At 42.7% G+C, this 21,825-nt stretch overlaps 1 protein-coding gene across 3 annotated transcripts in view; it reads left to right on the top strand.

Annotated features, from left to right (window-relative positions):
* The window catches only part of DDHD1 (DDHD domain containing 1), a 55,408-nt gene that overhangs the window by 6,734 nt on the left and 26,849 nt on the right, over positions 1 to 21,825 (top strand). For 2 of the 3 annotated variants that reach the window (XR_010622948.1, XM_065748619.1), the window contains exons 2-5: positions 6,272 to 6,445; positions 11,759 to 11,857; positions 18,437 to 18,565; positions 20,356 to 20,503. Coding sequence is in view for 2 of the 3 variants with exons in the window: in XM_065748619.1 (XP_065604691.1) it covers positions 6,272 to 6,445; positions 11,759 to 11,857; positions 18,437 to 18,565; positions 20,356 to 20,503 (550 nt within the window). In the remaining variant the exon portion in view is untranslated. The remainder of the gene's footprint in view (positions 1 to 6,271; positions 6,446 to 11,758; positions 11,858 to 18,436; positions 18,566 to 20,355; positions 20,504 to 21,825) is intronic. The other variant, XM_065748623.1, reaches the window with a different exon arrangement.

Below are 21,825 nucleotides of genomic sequence, written 5' to 3'. Positions count from 1 at the left end.
GTTAAGAAAGAGCTGATAAGGGACTAACTGCTAAAACTTACCAACTACGGCAACAAGTGCTGCTGGTGGAAGTACTTAACTTCAAAGCACTGGTATTAACATTGGACAAATTATATTCACGGATAAGATTTCAGTAAGAATAAGGCTCTGAAATTAAGGCTGTAACCTCTTCTCGTGTTTTGACAGCCTAGGGTTTTTTGATGAGTGTTGTTCTGTTGTCACCTGTAATCTTGAAATTGGCTCAGTAAAGCAAATTAGAATTATTTGATGGACCAGCAGCAGAATATCCTTTACTGCTCAGCAAAGGAAATCTCTTGATCTTGGATGCTTAGTAAGGTTCTGGCTCTGTAAATTCATGTGGCTATCTCTATTAAGTTTTCTGAGGGTGGATTTCACCCTTGAATTCCTCTTTAGGTGATGTTTTTACTTCAGCAAGAGCAGAATGGATTGCTGTGTTTGTGGTTCAACAGAGGAAGATCATTCTGGCTGTGATTAAAGGAATGGTTCCATTTATTTAAATATCACTAACCTGCTTTATACTGAAATAATGGACTGGGAAATAGCTAGAAAGCTGCAGAACATTAAGCTGCAGCAAAAAGCCTGTTCTGTTACCTAGCAGTCAGAAAATAATGAAATTTTAGGTCTTGTCTCTTTCCTTGCATCCATTTGCTTACCCTGTGTGCACGATCACATCGCTGGCATTAAATTTAGGAACCTCCAGTCTCATTATCAGTTTTAATAGCCATCAGTTCTTAGTCGAGCTTCCTGTTCTTTTGCGTTCTTTTTTCTTTGTGGGACTCTGCAAACCCAGCCCTAGGGGAACTAAGAAGAACAGATTTAATTGCAAACTGTGCTCCGTGCGTTCACATTGGCACAAATAGAATCTGCACGTTGCTATGGCTCTATAGGCAGTGGTAGTAACGGCTGTTGGGCGTGAGCATGCACCCTCTTCATTATGTAAGGAGCTTTAAGCCTGAGAAATCATAGGCACACAGGTACCTTCAGCTTGTGCAGATGTTATCCTCATGCACTAGAGGTCGTTCACAACTGTAGTGATAAGGAAGTGAAATTTAAGGAAGATAAATAACCATGCTGGAAAGCAGGAGTCCTGGACAGCAAGGCAACAGCACTTCATGAACCTTTGTTTCACGTCCAACCCTTTGGCTTTGTTGGTTTCTTGTTACAGCTGTCAGAAGCCTCATGAGTGGACAGTGCTGGAGGTGCATTAACTTTGCCATTGGGCCCTCTGAACGAATTGTTTTGAAGCTCACTGCACCTTGCTTTCACACCATTTTATTCTACCTGCATGTCTTCCAGGTGGCGTGCCAGCTTTCATGGACTTTTCTGAAAGAGACCTTTCATTTTCTTGTTTAAACTCTGTTCAGTTTTAAATAGAAGTTTGTATGGTCGTAGTTTTGAGAGTTTTTGTAGTTCTGAATCAAGGGAGGTGGAATGGGCCAATATGAGTCACAGTTTTGTGCTGTATGCTATTAAATTTACATATCTGCAATTTCAAGCCACGTGGTGGCAGGAAACAAATGATATTGATTGTTGAGTAGTACAAGAAGTTAAAAAAAAATGCAGGCAACATCAGCACCATAATTCATTTTCCCATTGTGTTACCATGGATTTACATAGCTTTTGGATGCAGTTTTTGTTTGGGTGGGGATCTCACAAACGCTGTGCAGTGAAATGAAATGCTCAGAGTGTATATGTATATGGATTACAGCATGGTGGTGCTGAATCACGAATGGTTTGAGTGGAAGGGACCCTTGAAGGCCATGTGGTCCAACCCTTGCAGTGCACAGGGACACCCACTGCTCCATCAGGTGCTCACTGCCCCACCCAGCCTCATACAGAAAACCCCAGTTCTTCCCCTTCTGAGGATTTAGGAGGATATAATGCTGTAAACTGCACATGTTCTTGTTTCTTCACATCATTAATTACAGCTTTTTGTATTCTATGATTTTTTCAGGGAAAAAAAAAAGACTTTTTATTTAAAAATTTATAAATCCTTTGTTGCCATTGCTGGAACTATTTTTCTCTAAAAGTGATAAAATATGTATGACTAATTAAAATAAAGTGCCTTTCATTAGCTCCTAATCTCTGCCATTCAAACTTAGAGATCCTTGTGTACATAGTGTGTGAGTGGCCAAACACGTGGGGTCCCCACTTTAAAGCACCACCAACTGCAGATCACGTGGTGTAAGACTTAAGGCAGCAAAGAAATCAAGGCAAATCCTTTCCGAGGGATAACAATCATTTCGTTTTGCAGGCTTTGAATTCTGCATGGGGGGGAGAGAAAAATCAAATTACAGTTGGATGTAAAAATTTTGTTCCTTTCATAGAAGGAAAAGATGCAGAGAGAGCTTGACTTACTCTCTCTAAAATCGATGTTGAATATTCAAGATGTGAATGAATGAGTGGATAGGAGTGCAATTGGGTTTTAAAATAGCAGGTTTGGTACCCTGCTGTCTAGTGGCAGTTACTGTAGTAGCTTGCATCATGCCCACCAGATGAATCACAGGATAATCTTGGTGTAAGAGCACCTGAGATCAGCAGGGTTGTTTACCACAACATACCTTTGAGGTTTCGCTCAGCCAGGTGATACCAAAGGATCCGCTGCTGTGTTGAAAGTTACCTTGGCTCCCCACCCAGCCCCGTGCCCACAGTGATTGCCTTAACACACCACCTTCCTTCACCACCCAGTGCCACTCTGGGAGCTGGTGGCTTTTAGGATCAGGAGGTTGTCACTGCCCTCTTTGGAGTATGAACTGACTTGCAACCCAGCACTGCACGCTTGTAACACAGCCGTCATTGCTTAGTTTTCACTACACAGCCATCAGGAAGCTGTTTCTTTCCTGCTTTGCCAAGCAATATGCTGCAGTTCATTGTCATGTCCAGCAAATCTGATGGTTGTGAAGGACCAACCCCTACGATTCTGCGTGAGTTTGTTTTTCTTAAAACCAAACTGTGCTTCTGGTTGCAGGAAGAGACATTCCTCCTCTATGGAGTGATCTTTCTCCTGGGGTTTCCCAGCAGCGTAGCAGTGATCAAGCCTGCCACACACTAAGGACGTGAAACATTGTGAGCTGAGATGCTGTGGCTGCAGGCACTGAGAGACACAGGGTAGTCACACTTGGAAGGGCCCTCTGGAGATCACCTCAGCAATAAAAGGGTTGGTGGGGAGCAAGTCCAGGGTCTCCATAACATCCCACTGAACTCTGGAAAATGGAAGAACTTGAGCTTTGTAAAACCTGGCTCCATTTTTGAAGCCCTGCCCTAAAAACAAAGCCCCTTAACAATCTGTCTCAGGATCTGAAAGTGATTTACAGATGAAGTTTTTTCCTGATAAACAGCCTTTCCAGCCCTCAAGCCAGATAGATTAGTTTATTCCTAAACAAAATTATGCTATATTTTACAATAAATGCTTTCTTATTTCAGTCATCCCATTTTTCCTTCTCCTGGCTCAGCTTCTCTGGGAGAGGCACTTGCCCATGTAATATTTGAGAGCTGCTGTTGAGTGCTGGAGTCTGCTTTTAAGAAACTCAGTGGGAAAGTTTTTTTCCAGCAGAAAAGGCCTGAAAATGTTTTTTTTTTAATTGCTAATGCTTCAAATTTTTGAAATCTGTAGGTGGAAATTCCCATGTGAAAACCTCAAAACCCTTCAAAAATGAAGAAGAGGTGTCTTGTCTTCATTTGGTTCGGGGTATAAAATAGTATTCATATTGCCTCTTTTTTTTTTGTTTTGTTTTAATCTTTTTATGGATTCAGTGAATGGAGCCTCATCAGAATGCTTAGTCAACAGTTAAGGAGCTGCTTGCAGATTTTCCCAGCGAGGATCAACATCTCACACAGTTGTGCCATTGCTTCAGCAACAATGGCATCCTTTGTGCTCACTCCCATTCTGCGTGTGCTTCAATTCTTCCTACAGACAGAGCTCTGTTGTGAGAGCAGCAGGACTGGATGTGTGTGCACTGGTCCTACAGAACAGTGTGGGTGTGTGACAGGTGTAAAGCACAGGGGGATGCAGCTGAGGTTAAGACAATGATGAGCAGCTACTGTTGAAGTTTGCTTTCTGCTCCCTGTGCAGCAGTGATTAATAATGCTGGCGTGGTTGACAGTTTGTGTTGGAGAAGGTTCATACCAAAAACTGACATTTTGCATTCTGTTCATGGCATGTAGACTCTAAAATGAGTTTGAATTTTCATTCACATCTGCAGTTTGTGTCACTTGTCGTTATATTTAATTCCTGCAGTTTAAAGCCACTTTCTGTTCTTCTGATTGTTCACATCCATTTTCATTAAATAACCATGCCCTTCCAACAGCCATTTCATTCATCTGGTTGGGTCATTGATATCAAAAACAGAAATTCAGGGTGTAACAGCTCAGTGCTATCTGGAGAGCTGTTTTAGCAGCTGAATGGAGATCTGGGTCCTTGCTGTGTCACATGATCATGAAATGGCTTGGCTGGATGAGCCCAAGGATCATCAGGTTTCAACACCCCTGCTGCAGGCAGGGCCTCCAATGTCTTGGTGTTTTGGTCAGCTCAGCCATACTGCTGTGGTCTAGAGGGGTCAGAGCATTAAACCAGGCTTTGAGGATCTTGGGAGAAAGGATCAAGAGAAAACTGGGATCTGCAGGACGCTGGGATGAGAGAGGCTGGAAGCGGTCAGAGCTGCCTGTATTGTGCTGTGTGCGTGCTTATAGGGCTGCCTGTGGGTTTCCCAGTCGTGAATACACTTGGGTAATCAGCAGAGCACCCATGTCAGCACCCAATGGTGATGGGGCTGCTTGCTGCTGTTATCTGCCCCCAGCAGCTGCTGCTTTCCCTGCTGCCCACCTCAGTGTGCTGCAGGAGCTGCCCAACAGTGCCATCACCCACAGCCTGCCCCACTCCAGGTGCAAAGCCAGGATGTTAGGAGATAATCGGTGTTTCTAGTGCTGGAGAAACACTGTTGGGCTGTAAATCTTTTATGGAAAAGGTTTTGAAACAGGCTTTGGAATGTGGAGCATTTCTCCCTTGGAACATTATTGCAAGATTTCCCTTTAGCCTTCCTTGTTCGTAGCTGCATTGGTCTGAAGGATGAAGAACTCAGAATAAATAAGAGAATTGCTTGCAGATCTCTGCTACTTTTCATTCTCCGCTGTGAGCACCTGGTATGAAAGTACTTCAGATCCTCCTGCTGACAGGCTGGGCATCTCGGCTTTCAGTTCCCGTGCTTGGGAGCCAGAAACTCTCTGCTCTCTGTTTGTTTTGGCAAAATTGTTTTTTTCCTTTGCATTTATGTATCTGGTTTTCCTTTAGTGTCTGTGTGTTTGTTTTTGCCTCCATTGTTACTTTTCTCAGCTGCCCTTACCAGCTGTTTTCACACCATCTGTGTAGGAATGGTTCTTTGAGCAGTAAAGTCTGGGTGCTCTTTTTCCTTCATTTCCTCTTCTAAGTCTCTCATTTTGTGGCCGAGCACTTTGCTTCCTTGGAGGGCAGAGTACACTGTACACATGTACAGTGTTTGCATTCAGTCAGGTCTCTCTCCCAGCTTGTACTGGAAGTCAGTGGTGGAGTTGCCCTCTTGCTCTTGGGTCTCAGCCAGTCCCATGGCCACAGTCATGATTTGTTGAAGAATAATTGGTGCCAGGGCACCTTTTTGGAGGGAATTCTGTTTCGGCTCCCAGCTTCTTTGTTCAGAGCACTGGAAGTGGAACTAGAGTGACAGTGACTGAAAACAACCGTCACTGGAGACTGGTTTTATTTAGGAAGTAACTTCACTCTTTAAAACCATCCTTTATGCTAATTGATGCGCAGATGGATTTATTTTAAGTGCTGTTTCCAAAAGAAACAAGGCTCAGTGCAGTCAGGGTAAGCACGTATGGTTTGCTCTCTTTCTTATTCTGCATCGTCTTTACGACTTCAGACCACCGGTTCCCGTTGGTCAAATGGTGAGCCTCATATTCCTCTGTACAAAGTTCCTCATTCTTTTTGACAATACAGGGCAGCTACATAGAGAGGAGTATAAATCCCACGTTTAACTTAACTCTAAATCAGTTTTGCAGAATATACATCTTTCTGTCCGTTCCTTGCGTCCTCTAACACACTCAGCCCCATGGGGAAGAAGTGGTGTTTCTCAAAGCAGTTGGGGTTTCCTTGTTGGGAGGTGCCAGCAGAGAGGGTGTACCTTTTTCATCAGGACACCAAACAGAGTTCCCCTCCCTCTCACCTGTGGTCAGTCTGTGGTCTGTTGCATAAAAGAATCTCTTGTTTGGCTTTTAGAATCAGAGAGGATTCCCGTAATGCGTGGACAGTGGTTTATTGACGGTACTTGGCAACCTCTGGAGGAGGAGGAGAGTAACCTGATAGAGCAGGAGCATCTCAACTGCTTCCGGGGCCAGCAGATGCAAGAGAGTTTTGATATGGAAGTATCAAAACCAGCTGATGAAAAACAAGGTAAGATTACTTTTCATAACGTGACTTCTGGACAGCTGGAGTCTTTTTCTTAGCTAAGAACACGATCTGGGATGGTTTTCTGTTCTACATAATGGAGAAGGTTATAGGGTGCAGTTTACTGTCCCCTTCTCCACTGTATCTTAGTGTAGGATTTCCTGTTGTATCACATTTGGTATATTCACAGATAGACCTCTTGTTCTCATTTTGCTTAATGTTTCATATCTTTTAATTGTGTTTGAAATCTCATTCCAAACTGAAATCTCTTTATGGGCTAAGAAGTGTGTCAGTGTCTGAATGCAAACTGGCTATTAGCTCTCTGGCCAGCGTTCCTAATTTCTGCCCTGAAGGGATCCATTTTACGGATCACATTTCATTTTCCATTCTAGCTCAATCTGTGACTTTATTAGAGTAGTTTCAGCTATGGTAAGTCTTGGGCATTCATTCTGTTATGGAAGTCCTATTTTAATCACCAGGCTGAGGGCGTTCAGTTAGGTTTCTTGGCAGTCTCAGTCAGATGCATTTAACCTTCTTAAGAACAATCTTCTGAACTTACTGTGCAGTTGAACTGATTGCTCTGGGTAAATGTAGCACCGCAGAAGTTTATTATTTTTGGCTTTCACACTTTGCTTTTGTGTGTTGGCTGTCACTTGTTCAACTTTCACAAGAAAAGAACTGTGAGCACAGAGCCCTGGCAATGCATTTTAGTGACATTTTGGGTTGTCCTATACAGAGCAGCTTTGTAGTTTAAAGGAGTTTGAATAAAATTCTGAACAGAACAGTTACAGAAGGTAGGAATGGCTATGCTTTTGCTTTAACAGCTCTGTTAGATGGGTGCCTAAAGTTGGGTGACCTCTGACCCCCAGCACGGTGCCCACAGCCCTGCTTCTGAAAGGTGCTTTCACCTGATGTATCATTTCAGTGTCCTGATACAAATCCCAGCTTTGTTATTGCAGCCATACCCCCGCTGCGAGTTCAGAGTACTTTCTGGTAGCTCAGCATGGATTGGCTTGGAGAGCACATCCTTATGGCTGCTGAGCACTTCCAGCCTTTAGCAGCACAACGTCTGTGGTAAGGAAGAGAAAATGCCTTCAGCTGCACTTGGGTTCACCTCATCATGTAAGGAATGGAGCTCAGGTGGGCTTTTCTTCCAGCAAGTCTGGTTTGTACAACAAAAATTCTCAGATCTGAACCGAGGAAAGGGACAGGAAAGATACAGCCCTTGTTATTTACATAAACATAAGAGATCAGAGAGCCTGCAGCCACCGGCTGAACTAAAACAACAACAGATGTATGCAGACACTTCAAAATGGAGCATGAGTCACCAGTAACTCTCAGTAGGTTTTTTCCTAGTAAATGAGGGAGTTGCAGAAAAAATATTCAACAGTGTGAAAAGTGGATATTTTATCTCAAAGTATCTCTTGTTGGCTGAAATCTGATTGTCTTCTGCACATGGCACGGGGAGAAGCTTTACAACTTGCATTATCACTGGTGAGGTAAACATCAGTAGTTGGAAAAGAGCTGAGTTCAGCTTAAATTACTTAATTACTTCGTTGCTGCAATTTTTTGTCATTGGATCCTGTATTAAATACATCTTGGTGCCATCAAGGTTTACAGGTGACTGTTACTTCAGACTAATGAAAGCTAGAATGGATCTGTAGATTTCACTGGAGGCAAAATGGCTGTTCACAACACTGATACAACCTCGTAAATGCTGAAAAGCTACAAATCTTATCTGACCCCTCAACAAAAAGGGAGGCAGTCTCTGCTGATTTGCTGTTACAACGTCTGTTATTACCTGGGCATAATTACTTTAGTATTTGATCACACCACTTTGCATCTAAATCTTTGCACCGGATTCTAAATACGTTTTTCAGCTTTAAGTGTTAGTCTCATTGTTGATACAGGAAGAAACTTCACAGTTCTGGCTATTAAGACAGGTTAACCACAGCCACAGGATGTCCACACTGAGGATGAGGAGCAATGATTTGGCTGCGTTTCTTGGACTGCTTTGTTGTAGAAGAGAATGTCTGCAGCCTGTGCAAATCACAGATGTAATAATGGCAGATTCAGGAAAGTATCTTATACCTTGTCATTGCTTACATGGTTTAGAAACCAATCTTTTGAGCCAAAGCAGTCCTCGTGTTGTCATTCGGTGGTTGTACTGGGAGCTCAATGTTTGCTGCTCGAGTCTTTCCTGAAGCAATCAGGCCTGACACTTCAACCCCCTCAATGAGATGCTGCAGTGCTGAAACAGTATCTGCAGGCTACCACAGACTCCCAGGTCTGATTTTTTTGTTCTGCCACTTTGCTGATAGGTGAATGGTACTGGGGGCTTTGGGGCCCTCTCAATCATTTATCCACTAGTTGATTACATTTTTTTTTCATCCAGGTAATACCAGGCTTTTGTGATAAGCACAAGGACTTTGCCTGTCTTTCTTATGGAAGGTTCATTCTTCAAGCTGAACATAGGTAGATTAACATCGGTGCAAGGTTTCAGGTGACATTTTGATCTGAATTCTTAGGTTCAAAATTTTAAATATAAATATTGACCATTGAAATATGAAACCAGCTGAAGTGTTTATTTAGTCACACTGAGATGGCTATCACTGCCTTCCTGCAGCAGTACTGACCTTTCTTGTACTGTGCTTGTACCCAGGTGTTATACTTAAATACAGTCCTTTTGTAAAATAACTCCATAAATATTTGAGACCTTTATTATAACACTTGTCTGTGAAGCAGTACTTCAGGTGAAAACATATTGAAAGGAATATGAAAAGGATATTGTAATGCCTTGCTAGCAGGCAGTAAGCTATAAATGTACAGAATAAAGTAAGATTTAGAAACGTATTTTTATACTTGCTTAGACAGTGAGTTCAGGGCTTGCTTATCTGAAGTTACCTGTTAGAGGAGCAGCATTCTCTAGCAACCTTAGTGACATCAAGGCTGCTGTATAAGATAAAACAAGACCATGAACTTGGATAATAGCAAGTTCTGAAAGGATCTTATGCTAGATGCTTTGCTAACATCATTTAACCACAATAAAGGCAGGGATGTTCTGCAGCTTAAGAGTTGCTTCTTGTCCCTTGCTGTGTGCCCAGAGCCCACGCATCTCCTGCTGTGTGCTCCTGCAGTGCAGAGGAGCTCTTAGCAGGCAGCACAGTTTCAGCTTCAGGGAGGCAGGCAGGGATGGAGGAGCAGTGTCTTCAATATGGAGCAGCTTGCCATTAAGCTGCAGGGTAGCTGCTAGTGTCAAGTATAGTTAGATTCCTGTTATTCTGTAAGCTTTTCAGGAATATTCATTTAACTAGGGAGAAGTGATGCTGGAAGTTTAATATATGTGATAGTAAAAGAGGAACAGATGTAGCTGATGGTATTTGCAGAGATGGTGGAGTATCTGTCCATAAAGATGCTTGGAATTCAACTGGAAATTGCCAGAACAACCTGATCCAAATTTGATACTACATTCAACTGAGAAACAGATCCTGCCTGCGGGAGGCTGGAGCAGATAACCCCCAGCGAGTTCCTTCAGTGGAAATCACTGTGGGATCAAAGTTCTGTGCGAGACTGTAAGAAATGTAGAAAGCAATCCCATGAGTCAGAATCAGAATAAATTTGATATTGCATTGATTTTGAAACCACATGAGTTTCTTGGGCTTTTCTGTGGATTTTCCGTGTGCCGTTAGATGCCACAAGACAATTAAAAAAATGCTGTTAGGAGTTTTTGCTGTTTTGCCTTACAGTTTTCTCTGTTCATTTAAAAATAATAATAAAGAAAGCAAGGAAGAAAGGAAGAAAGAAAGAGAAAGAAAGAAAGAAAGAAAGCACATTAACAATAACATTTTGTTGCAGCTGACTGTATTAACCTTTAGAAAGGAAAGTCTCATTCATGCAGTCAGAGAATTGCCAGGATCAGAAGGGATCTATGGAGACTGTGAAAGCAGCAGAGCCAAGGAGGGCAGGTTGCCCAGGATGTTTCCAGTGGGGTTTTGATCATCTCCAGCAAAGGAGACTCCGCAGTATCTCTGTGGGCTGTCTGTTCCTGTGTTGCTACAGCCAGTTCAATATTCTATAGACTAAATTGCTCCATTGGGTGTCCTGGGTGCAGGAACAACGAGCCTAGTTTTCCTCTCCTGTAGAAAACTGATGTGCAGCAGTAGTGTACAGCATCTACATGAAGGCATCTGCTGACAGAGGTATGAGCTGAGAGTATGAGGAGGTGTGAGAAAATATCACTTTTAAGTTCCTGGACTGTAGAGCATCAATTACTCCTGGTGCCTGTAAGGGAGGATGTCACGTTAGTTGCATTTTCCTATTCTCCAGCAGGGAAGCTGATTTCCAGTCATTGCTGCTTCAGTGACTTTATAGATTCAGAAGCCCAACTGGAGACTCTGATTCCTCACTGGCTTTAAGCACACACTCTGTTGACTACGTAAGGTTTTTGAGGCTCTCGTTTGCTTACAGTGTAAGGCTATTTGTACAAGCACAGAAGGCAAGTTGATAAGACCTGACTCTCAGCCTTGCTGTGTTAGTGCCAAGAGAAGCAGCCACGTGACTGCATAACCCTATGTGCTTCACAGCAGTTTCCCCTTTCTTTAAAGCATTCCTTCCCTAATTACACGGCACTGATGTGAAGGTAAGTCCATGAAAAAGAATCTTTGGCACAACTGTACAGTGTTTCAGGAGGGGTGAAGTAGGACAAGGGAAAGTCTAATAAAAGCTGTGGTCTTGCCTTGCCATCAAAGGGAGGCTCCTGCTCACTAATGGGAGGGCTGTCAGAGGCACGGTGCTGCTGCATTGCTCTGCTGAGTGCAGCTTCTGAAGGACTGACAACACACCTTAACAGTAGGACTTCTTTTTCTGGTCTAACTTTGAATGATTCTCTTACAGTCTTTGGGGGAAATAATTAACAAAAATTAGAAAATAAGAGCGGTGCTTGAAAATGAGTTGTTTATTTTTCCGAATGTTTGGAGTCTACTTAAAAGTGTCTTTGCTCTGCCCTATGTCAAGTTGTGTGTTAATGCTTTTGTACACCTTCATGCAGAGGCACTCTGAAACTGCGTGTGCTGTGTCACAGCTTTCCTTTACTAACACCCTTCACTTTGTTGGGCTGTCATAACTGCTTACAGAGAGCGAAGAGATTAAATTTGGCTAATGAGACCTGACACTTGTGCTACAAAACCAGTTTAAGTGTATATGCTGTTTCAATAAATGTATCAACTCTTTTTTTTTTCCTTTTTTTAATGGTAATATTAATGAAAAAAATGACACTCCTTTTAAAAATTTTACTTTGAAGCTCAGTGTTTTTACTTTTAGTTCTCTACCTCACTCCCTTCTCCCTCCCTTCTTTGTTGAAATGGAGAGGATATGAGGAGAAATCAGATGCTGCATGTCTTAAGCGAAAGCGTTCCCAAGGTACAGTAATTGTAGATTATTTTTTTCTTGTAGTACTCCTGGCATAGGAAACTTTTCCTTGTAGTTTGCTCATACCAGTTAAATGTGTTAGAATTACATGCTTTGATTTCTTGCACTGTGTTCTTGCCATTTCCCCCAAATGGGAAGGAAAAATCACTGTGAAGCTTAGGAGAAAAATAGCAGTGCTGTAAGACATAGAGAAAAGTAGATGCTAGCAATGTAATGCTGTAGTCTTCATTATAATTGTTTGTGGGTGTGAATGAAAACTGTAGACTTTGGTTCCCTACACACTTACTTTGTGGTTTGACTTAATAAAGCAGAAGCAACGTTTTTAGAATCTCTGCAGGCCCAGCATAAGGGAGATTGTGCTGAGGAAGGAACTGAGTAAAGAGTTTTGTACTAGACAGTATTTGGTCGGCCGCTCTTAGGATAATGCATGCATTTTTTGATTTTGTGTTTGAAGTTATTTTTACTGCAGCTTTTATATCAGTACTGAAATGAGGTAAGTCACCAGACATAGGGTATAAGACAGGGAGGCTGTAGAGAACACGCGGTCAAGGCTGTTTGATAGAAAAATCCCTGTTTTGTAGAATCACAAGGTCAGAAAGGACCTACAGGATCATCCAGTCCAGCCGTCCACCCATTGCCATTGCTACAACAAGCTGCTAAACCATATCTTGTAGCTCCTCATCCAGATGCCTCTTAAATACTGCCAGGGACGGTGGCTCCACCACCTCTGTGTGCAGGCCATCCCAGTGCCTGAGCACTCTCTGAGAGAACAAGCGTTTCCTGATGTCCAATCTGAACCTCCTCTGCTATATCTTGTGTCCATTTCTTCAGGTCCTGTTTGTTGCCTGGGAGAAGAGGCCAAACCCCTCCTGGGGTTGAAATTGCACGGTGCAATGAGCTCTTCCCTGAGCCTCCTCTTCTCCAGACTTGAGCAATCCCAGCTCCCTCAGCTGCTCCTCATAGCCCTGTGCTGCAGACTCCTAAAAGTTTTGTTGCCCTTCTCTGGACACATTCAATGCAGTGAGGGGCCCAAAACTGAGCACAGCACTCTAGGTGCAGCTGTTGTAACACAAGAAGAACTTTGCTGTTGTTATATGTGATCAAACTCTTCCTGACCGCAGTGACTGTGGAATCAGACTGCTGCAAACTGCACCTTAGATTTAAAATGTAAACACACGTGGTAGGTTTGGAGTTATTCCTGTCATCCCATATATTCTTTTAATTCCTAGGAATATTCTGGGGGATGAGGATCTCCTTTGACTTGCATATATATTTGCCTTGGAATTCCTGCCATGATATTTATCTGTAGTTGAGTCTAAAATGCAAATGTCTGAAAGCACAGTGATGCACAGTGAACTGCTTCTTGCCTCTTCTTACACATGGAAATCGAATCTGTGAAAGGTGAAAAGCGTAACTTCTGTCGTAAAGAGTAAGAAAAGACATCTGCCTTTTAACGTGTAATTGTGATTTTGAAATTATTTTGTCAATTGTTTTTCTCCAGATCATGTTCATTTGTAGTGTTGTATGGATTTGAATTAAAACTGCTTGTTTGTCAGTTAGTGGTAAAATGACACATAAAAATGACAGCAGTATGAAACAGCCCAATTTGATTAAGAGCAATAGCCTTTTTAATCTCTGGGCTTTCTTGTATTCGTTAAAAAAAAAAAAAGAAAACAAAATATGCAGCTATATCTCAGGTTTACATAGCGGAACTTGAGAGCTGTTTGAAAAGAAGAATACCAGTGTCCAGTTTTGCTCTCAGCTATGTGTACGATGGGGCTGGGTTAGTGCAGGAACTAATCCTCACTGATTGCAACAGAGGTTTATTTTAAAATACCTGGGGGAAAAAAAAAAAAAGGAAGATAAGAATGGATTTCAAACCGTGTGTCTCCCTTCTCTGATCTTTAGCCCTAACTGGAATGCCAGTGCCTTTGTGGAGCAGGTGGAGATAACATCAGCTCTTAACACTTCAAAGATGCTTTTCCCTATTGATTTTGACTCGCATTGGCACTCTGGTGGGAAGGAGTCACCCCGTGCTTTGGTCTTGGCAGGTAGATGAAAGTGCCAAGTTAAAACCAGGTGCTTACCTTAAAATTTCATTTTAACCTGTTGGCCCTGCGAGGTGCCATCTTCAGGTTCCTGTCTGCGGGTGCATTCAGCTCGTGGAGCACTGGAGCCAGCATGCTGTTTGTGCTGGCAGCACACCTGCAGTCTGCACATGCACAGCTTCTCCACAGGGTTTGTGCTAGGAGCATAAAAAAAAAAGATGAGCTTGCTGCTCCTTACTTATTTCCCAGCTGTCCTGGCTTAAATGGAATTTCTGTTGTCTAACAGATCAGGTTCTTCAAGACTATGGGAATACATACTTTGGATTTTCCTTATCTCTTCATTCTTTGTATTTAAACATTATAGAGGGATGTTTCCCTCTGTGTTCATCTGTCTTGGTGAAACTGGAGATTTGTGTGATAGTGATTCCTTTCCTTATCCCTCCCAATACCTCTATGGAATTGTGGGATCACTCAGGTAGGAGAAGACCTCTAAGATCACCAAGCCCACCCCACCGTGCCTGCTGTCCACATCCCTCACTGCCACAGCTCTGTGGTTCTTGACTACCCCCCAGGAACAGTGACCCTACCACTCCTGGGCAGCTGTGCCAGTGCCTGACTGCTCTTTCAGAGAATAAATCCAACCTGAACCTCCTCAAGTGCAATTTAAGGCCATTACCGTGCTTCTCTCTACTGTCTTCCACCAGCAGTGGGGCTGTGGCTTCCATCTGTTTGTACTCTAGGTGTCTGTCTTGCTTGGTATTTCTGGAGAACAAAAGGAAGTTTAATTTCTCTTTCCTGGATATGGGGTTAACCAAAACTTGATGTCGTTTTCTAAGGCTTTGGCTTGTAGTGCTAAACTGGGAAACTGAGCAGTGTGCAGAGGGGTTTTGGCAACAGGAGAAGGGGCATATACAAAGACTCCCACTAAGAAACCTGTGCATGTTCTTAATGTCAGGGAAGCAGCTCGTGTGAAAACAAAGCTGCAAGAAGCCTGATCCAGAGGGGTATTCCTGTCCCGTGGCTTTACCAGGAGCTGCTTTCATCCTCTGCAATCTACATAGACAGCATGCTCCTTCAGGACCAGAGGTGGAGGAATGCACATTCCCCTGTGCCCTGCACACTGCCTGATCTGAATTCTGCAGCTTGATCTCGTGTGCTGCTTCAGTGAAACTAGAGCACGCCTTGGTGACTTTCTGACACTCGGTGGCATCTGTTGGTATGAACAGCTCCAGAGATGTCACTTTGACCATCTCTGTATCATGTCGGTGGTTTACAGTCAGCTTTTGTGTCTGAAAAGAAAATGTAAGTCATTATCATCTCATCTTCAGGAACGTATAATTCTCTCTTCCTTGGTCTCAAAATAACAGTGGCAGCATTTGTTATCCCATACCTGGAAAACATATTTTACATGTTTTGATTTTATTTTCTTTTTCCATGATTATTTTCACGCTATCAAATTTTCTCCAAAGACATGTTTGTCTCCTGCTTTACTGTTCATATACTCTGCGAATGTCAGCAGTAAAAGCCACTTTTATTTGGGCTCTTGAGACTCACGAGAACCTCTCAGTGCACTGTTGGCTTTCATGAGGAGGTACCTTGTTTTTTTCACCCAAAGACCATCTCCTCTGCATGATGACAGAATATCTCTGCCCAGCTATTTATGTGTTTGCGCACTGTGGATCCTTTATCCTTGTGACTGATCTCAGTTGGGCAGCCCAGCTCTCAGTTGGGTTTCCCCCATGGAAATCTGCATGGGAGGACCATTTCTCTCTCCCTATTGTCATTGATGAGACAGATGCTTATGGAATGATAGAGAGAATGAAACTATCGTCACTAAGCAGGGTGTTGCTCCCCTTTTGAAAAGGTCTTTATTCTTGCACACCAGGACAGCCTGGACTTTGTGGCAATAGATTTACTCATATTAGTAAGATTTGTATTCCCCTGATGAACACTGCAGCCAGGGTCGGAGGATGAACCAACATCCAGTATTTTTGAAAATCAGAAATGGGAGACAGAAAATCTCCTCCCATCTCAGAATATGGGACGGTCTATGGAACAGGTGCATGGATCCTCAGGCAGATTGTTTAAGCAGTGCATCCCAGGACGGAAAACTGAGAAACCAGAAGAACCACTTTTTTTTTTTTTTATTTTTTTTCTGGGTGTTATGGGGGAAAGGAAGGATGTGTAGTCCAAGTGCTGAATAAGAAAAGTTTACATATGTTTATATCTGACCTTGAATGCGATGTGTATCTGCTCTGACAACACATTTCAGGGAGGTAAGCTATCGTGTTCCCAAGAGACAGGGAAGCACAGTCCTGGATGTTACTGATGGTTTCATGTAGTGCTGCTGTTAGAAGCAGACCCAATTTTTTAGGTTCACTTTTGAATGCACTGCTGAACGTCCAGAGACATAGTGTTGGATGTTCATTTGCAGCTTCTTAGTGCAAGCATGCATAGGTTTTAGTTTATTTCAATGTGTCCTCAACATAGATATTTTTGAGGAACAGCATAGGAGTGAAAGTTAGCATTTATTATTTCCAAGTGAGAATAATTACTGCAAGATTGAGAAAATGTACCACTTTCTGTATTTCCTTTCCAATGGAGGGGTTGGACTTGATTCCAAAAAGCATTTGAGCATTTCTGCTCTTCGTATGTTTTTCCAATGTGAGTAAGTAGTTTGGTTGCAGACTTCTCTGCTTCTTCCTGTGCATGCTTAAGAATCTTGAGCAGGACATTCTCCAAAGGCATTGTGCTTTTAGTCGTGCTCTGTCAGCTTCCCCAGAAACATACTGGATTTCACAGAACTCATTTGGGATAAGCCTCTGCCGTTAAAGACCTGCTGAGTAGGTGCATAAAAAACCTACAGTGGTTGTGGATCCGTGGGTAGAGGAGTTAGCTGCCATCTACAAGGAAGTGACATGCCCTTGCCACTGGACCACTCGCCTCGCAGGACATCACAGCCTGTTGCATTGGCTCCAGGACTGAAAGAAGAAGTTTTGCTCGGAATTTCCTTTCTTCTCCATCTCTAAACTGAGATTCGTGCATATGGACTTCTCTCTTCACCTGCAAGGATGTTTAGGAAAAATGATTTTGCTTGTTCATTGAATTCTCACTATATTACTTCTTGCTCTGGCTGGTTGTCAGCTCAAGCTGACACTTCTGCTCTTCTGAGCCAGGCTTGCTTCCCTCCTTGTTCTTTGACACTGTAAAACAGCAGTTTAGTTCTACTTATTTTTTGTGAATCAGCTTTTAACTATGGCAGAAGGGGGTAATCCTTTTCTAATCTCCTTGTTTATTAGAGACTTAATATAGTTTTTCCTCAGGCTATTTTAGGTCTGCCTGCCTTGGAAAAGAAAGAAAAAAGGTTCAGGTGATAGGTCACACAACATTTAATTGACTGCAACTGGTTTGTGCTGGAAGAAGGTTAGAATATGAAGCCACAAGGGCTCATGCTTTCTCAGAATGTTTTTTGAGTGCAAAAAAATAAAAAAGAGTAGCTCCAAGTGGAGGACAGACTAGAGATAGTTATGGAAGTAAATGACATAAAATGCTTCTGAGTGTTCTCCACAACTTAACAGCTTTTTAGTAAGACCCATGACCGTGGTTAAGCAACATTTTCTTGTCATAGGGCTATTACTGTTAGTTGTTAGCTCTCCAAATGCTGAATGTTATGCATTGGATGAGACCTAGGCGACAAATTTCCAAGCACAGGTGAAAGCTGTGTTGCCAGTAATTCAGCAACTGTGATACTGCATTGCACATAAAAGCTCATATGGGAGGTTCTGATTTGCATTAGAACGAGCCTGCTGAGCTTAACCCCAACAATCAGCAGGTTTGTCATGAGGTTGGTTCCAGAGTTCAATCAGTTCCAAATCTGGAAAGCACAATCACTGCACGCACACACACACACACACAAAAATCCACTATAGAGCTCTTAGGGGCCTTTGAAAGAGCAAAACTGTGTTCTGTGCCAGAAATTACTCATTCTCATTGAGCCGCATTTCCAGCTCCTAGATGATTCTGAAAGCAAAAGCAATAGAGCCAGCTCATAACGGAGCCTTGAGAGCCTCTGTGCTACAGCAGTGCCCCATAGCCTCGGTCAGGACCAGAGAGCCCACTGTACGGTCTCAGGAGAGAGAAGGTAGGAGAACAATTGTACTTCTCTGGCAGAAGTGCACAGGGCAGCCCTCGGTCATTGCACCAGCCTGCAGTATTTTGGGGATGCATTTCCCTGCCCCCATGTTCCTTGCTTTCAGCTAAGGGTGTGCTTTAGAAGCCTCCCAGCCCCAAATGAGGGTGGCAGGAGGATGATGTGATATGTCCTCAGGGGGTAGCCTCCAAACTGCTCTTTGTCCTGGTCAGATTAACCCTAAATGTAAGAATTTTCCAAGGTAAGAAGTAATATGGATTTAGATATAATAAAGCACTGGATATAAATGTGTATGTGTTACCCTTCTCTGTTTGGAGAAGCTTTTGTTTTCCCCTTACCCATTAAATTCAATGTTGTTCCTTTCTGCTGCAGTTATTCATAGCCTAAAATTGAGTCGCAACCATGTGGACTGGCACAGTGTGGACGAGGTGTATCTGTACAGTGATGCAACAACATCTAAAATTGCAAGAACTGTTACACAGAAGTTGGGGTTTTCTAAAGGTAATATTTTCATATTTCTCAGAGTTTGTAACAAATATTGCCAATGTGTGTGCTTGTGCAAGTTTGAAGTTTTAATGTGTGACTGGCCCCTTCTGCTGTTGGAGCTTTGTGGGGGAGTACAATAGGTTCCTTTGGTTGTGCTGTGTAATTGTAACTAGATGTGGATTATTTTTATCACGTTTGTTCATTATTATTTTGGAAGCAGCAGTTTTCAGTACTTCCTGCATAATGCTAACACTACAGAGGCAGTGTCTGACAGCCACAATGTATGAGTTACAGTTCCCTTTGCAGCCTTAGCTTTATCTCTGTGTACTCAACACATCGTGATGTGCTCCTTAAAGACACCATTGTACCTCCCCCTCTTGCCAACTTTTGCTTTTTTCGGTTCATTAAACAGACCTATGAACTGGGAGGAGGTGGGAAGCAGTTTAGATCTAGATGGAAAGCATTTTCTGAAGGAATCCAGGCTCATTTAAGCTCAAAATTACCAGTTTTATAGCCAGAGAGGCTGAGACAGTTATGAGAGAGGATGTTCCTCTTCAAAGTAAAGTCAGACTGTTGCCCATCTGAAATACTGGGACTTGTCCTCTCTGCCATGCTGTTCCTGTACTGCACTGGACAACCCCAAAACCAAGAAAAGGCACAAGTTGCTTTTGTTTTCTTCCTTGGTTTCTGAAGAGACAAGATCAGGTAACAGGTTTGGCTTTGATCTGATGCCTCTGTTCTATAATTATTGCCCTCTTAACCCACAGGGCTCTTGGGTGGATACTTAATTAATGTTTGCCAAGAATTAATATAATTCAAGACTGTTGCACAGATTTCTGGATGAAGCTCTCTGCACCCACAACGTTATCTTGGACAGTGTGAAATAGATAATTAAAAAGTTCTGACCTAAATGGTTTGGGAGGAGAAATAACAAATAGAATCTCCCTTGATAAACCTGTCATGTGTAAGAACTGCTCTCGCTATTTTTGTTGTGTTTTCTTCCTCTGAGACAAAATGAGTTGCTTCTTTCCTATTTTTTCCCATGGGGAATGTTGCTGTCCTGCTGTGTGTGTCCATCCCAAGGGCTGTCAGGGTGCATACTTCTCTAGTTCTCATACAAAGCTGTTGCCTTCTGTATGGGTCTGTCACTAGAGGGGGATGAAGCCACACTGTGCCAGTGGGTTTCACCAGCCACCTGCAGGGCATTGCGAGGATACCCATACCTGCCTACAGAATTGATTTTTGGTTTGGCCACTGAGCTGGAGAAGGACTGGGGAAACGTGGGGTTTAATTGGCTGGAAATGAAATGTGCAGTTTTTCACTTCAGCAGGAAAAGTCTAAAGCTTTTCAACCACCCCTCTAATGCTGTCAGAGATTGAGTGACAGTGAGTACTAGTTGTGGGGCGAGATCATTTCAGTGATCACTTGCTCTGGAATTAAGGTGGAGATATAAGGAATTTTAATGGCTGAGGCACAATGGAGAAGAGCATTATGTACTACATTTTAATGGACAATCAGACAGCTGTTCTCTAAAAAGCTGTTTTTCAAACCAGCTCTGAAATTGGTTCTCTTTACGGTGGAAATGGCTCACTAATATGTTGACTGATAGAATTAACGTCACAAATCAAATCTCTCAGGAGTCAAAAATGCAGATTATTAAAAATGCATACTAATCCCTTCTGAGTAATTGTATTTTCATAATTCTTGGTAAGGTATTGCTCTAAGACAAGTTAAGCTTCTGTCAACATATAAGACCACTGCATTTCATAGAGTGTAACTGATGTAGAATAATATTTTTTCTGCAGCTTCAAGTAGTGGGACGAGGCTACATAGAGGCTATGTAGAAGAAGCTACCTTAGAAGACAAGCCACCACAAACTAGTCACATTGCGTTTGTTGTGCATGGTATTGGGCAGAAAATGGACCAAGGAAGGATCATCAAAAACACGGCTACGTGAGTCCTTCATAATGTTTGCAGTAGCAACTCTAACCTGAATAAAACGCTGATGCTGTGAATTTCAGTGAATTTCTAGTACCGGTGCTCTGTGACTTCCCAAGTGAGGAAAGATTTTCATTTGACCAAAATCAAGGGGAACCTCCATTGCTCCTGCTGGTTGTCAGAGCAGTAAGCAAGTGAAGTGCATACCTCTAAGAGTGAAAATGAGGAGCTAGAGTGAATACTGGTATTTGTAACAGTGCTGAGACTTCATATGGTGTGAAGCTGCTGCTGAGACAGTACAGAACTCACTGAGTTCTGTACACGGGCTCCTGATGAAAAGCAAAACATAACTAAATGCTTATGGGGTCTTTTCATTAAAAGTCTTTTGTGAAGCTTGGTTTGCAAATGGGTTTTGATTTGACATGTGAGCTAATTCAGGAGGCCGCTTGCAGTGCTGGTGAATAGGACAAAGTCCCGAGTTACTGAGAACACTGTCCCTGAAAATACTTATGTTGAATATTAGTAGTTATAAAGTCTTGATGACAGAACTGAGAAGACAAGCTGGTGTTAAGGAATGCTTGATTAGCTGAAAGAAGCTGCTAAAATGTGTTAACTGGAGATCTGTGTTGTGCAGATGGTTCGGTACGTGAGTCCCAAATAGTTCCACATTCCATCAAAGTCAACAGCAGTAGCAGCATGCCCACTGCCTCTCGTGAAAGTGTGGTGCAGGGTTGATTTCGTGGTAGGAGCTTTGTGACCCTCCCTTTAAATCCAGAGCAGCAGTGTAGGTCAGTGCTTATGTGAGTGACTGAGGTGCCATTGCCCTGGTGTGTACCTTCATGTTGGCAGGCTTTTGCAGCTCATTGTCCTCTTCTAGTGTCCTTGGCTGTGGGAGAGTAGGTTTCTTGATTTCACTGCTGTCACTTGTCATCTCAAAGCAGCAGCCTGCTCTGCTCATTCTAGGTCTTCTTTGTGGTGTTCAGGAGCAAACAGGCAAAACCAGTGAGAGAGAAATCTACAGCCCTTGATAAACACCTGAACCTAGTCAGCAAAATAAATGTTAAAACTTCTGTTTTTTTAAGAGCCAATTTCACGTGTAATGCGGATGTCCTAAATATGAGTTGCTGTTTTAGCAGCCACCACAAGTCGTGAAGATGTTTTACTTTTTCTTTCTGCTCCATTCTGCATTGCAAATGCATACAAGGTTTGTGTGTGTGGATTAATTTCAGCTCAGGACAAAGTGCACTGTTGTCCATTCCATAACAAGTCGCACATTGGTTGGCAGGGCACTGTATGAGATCTTGAAGGGAAACAAGAGTTTTTGTGCTTCAGCTAAT

The sequence above is a fragment of the Cyrtonyx montezumae genome, unplaced genomic scaffold (assembly GCF_038088225.1).
Source record: "Cyrtonyx montezumae isolate F1298 unplaced genomic scaffold, pur_monq_1.0 scaffold_10, whole genome shotgun sequence".
NCBI classification, from domain to species: domain Eukaryota; kingdom Metazoa; phylum Chordata; class Aves; order Galliformes; family Odontophoridae; genus Cyrtonyx; species Cyrtonyx montezumae.
This window is presented reverse-complemented; position numbering and strand designations above follow the sequence as displayed.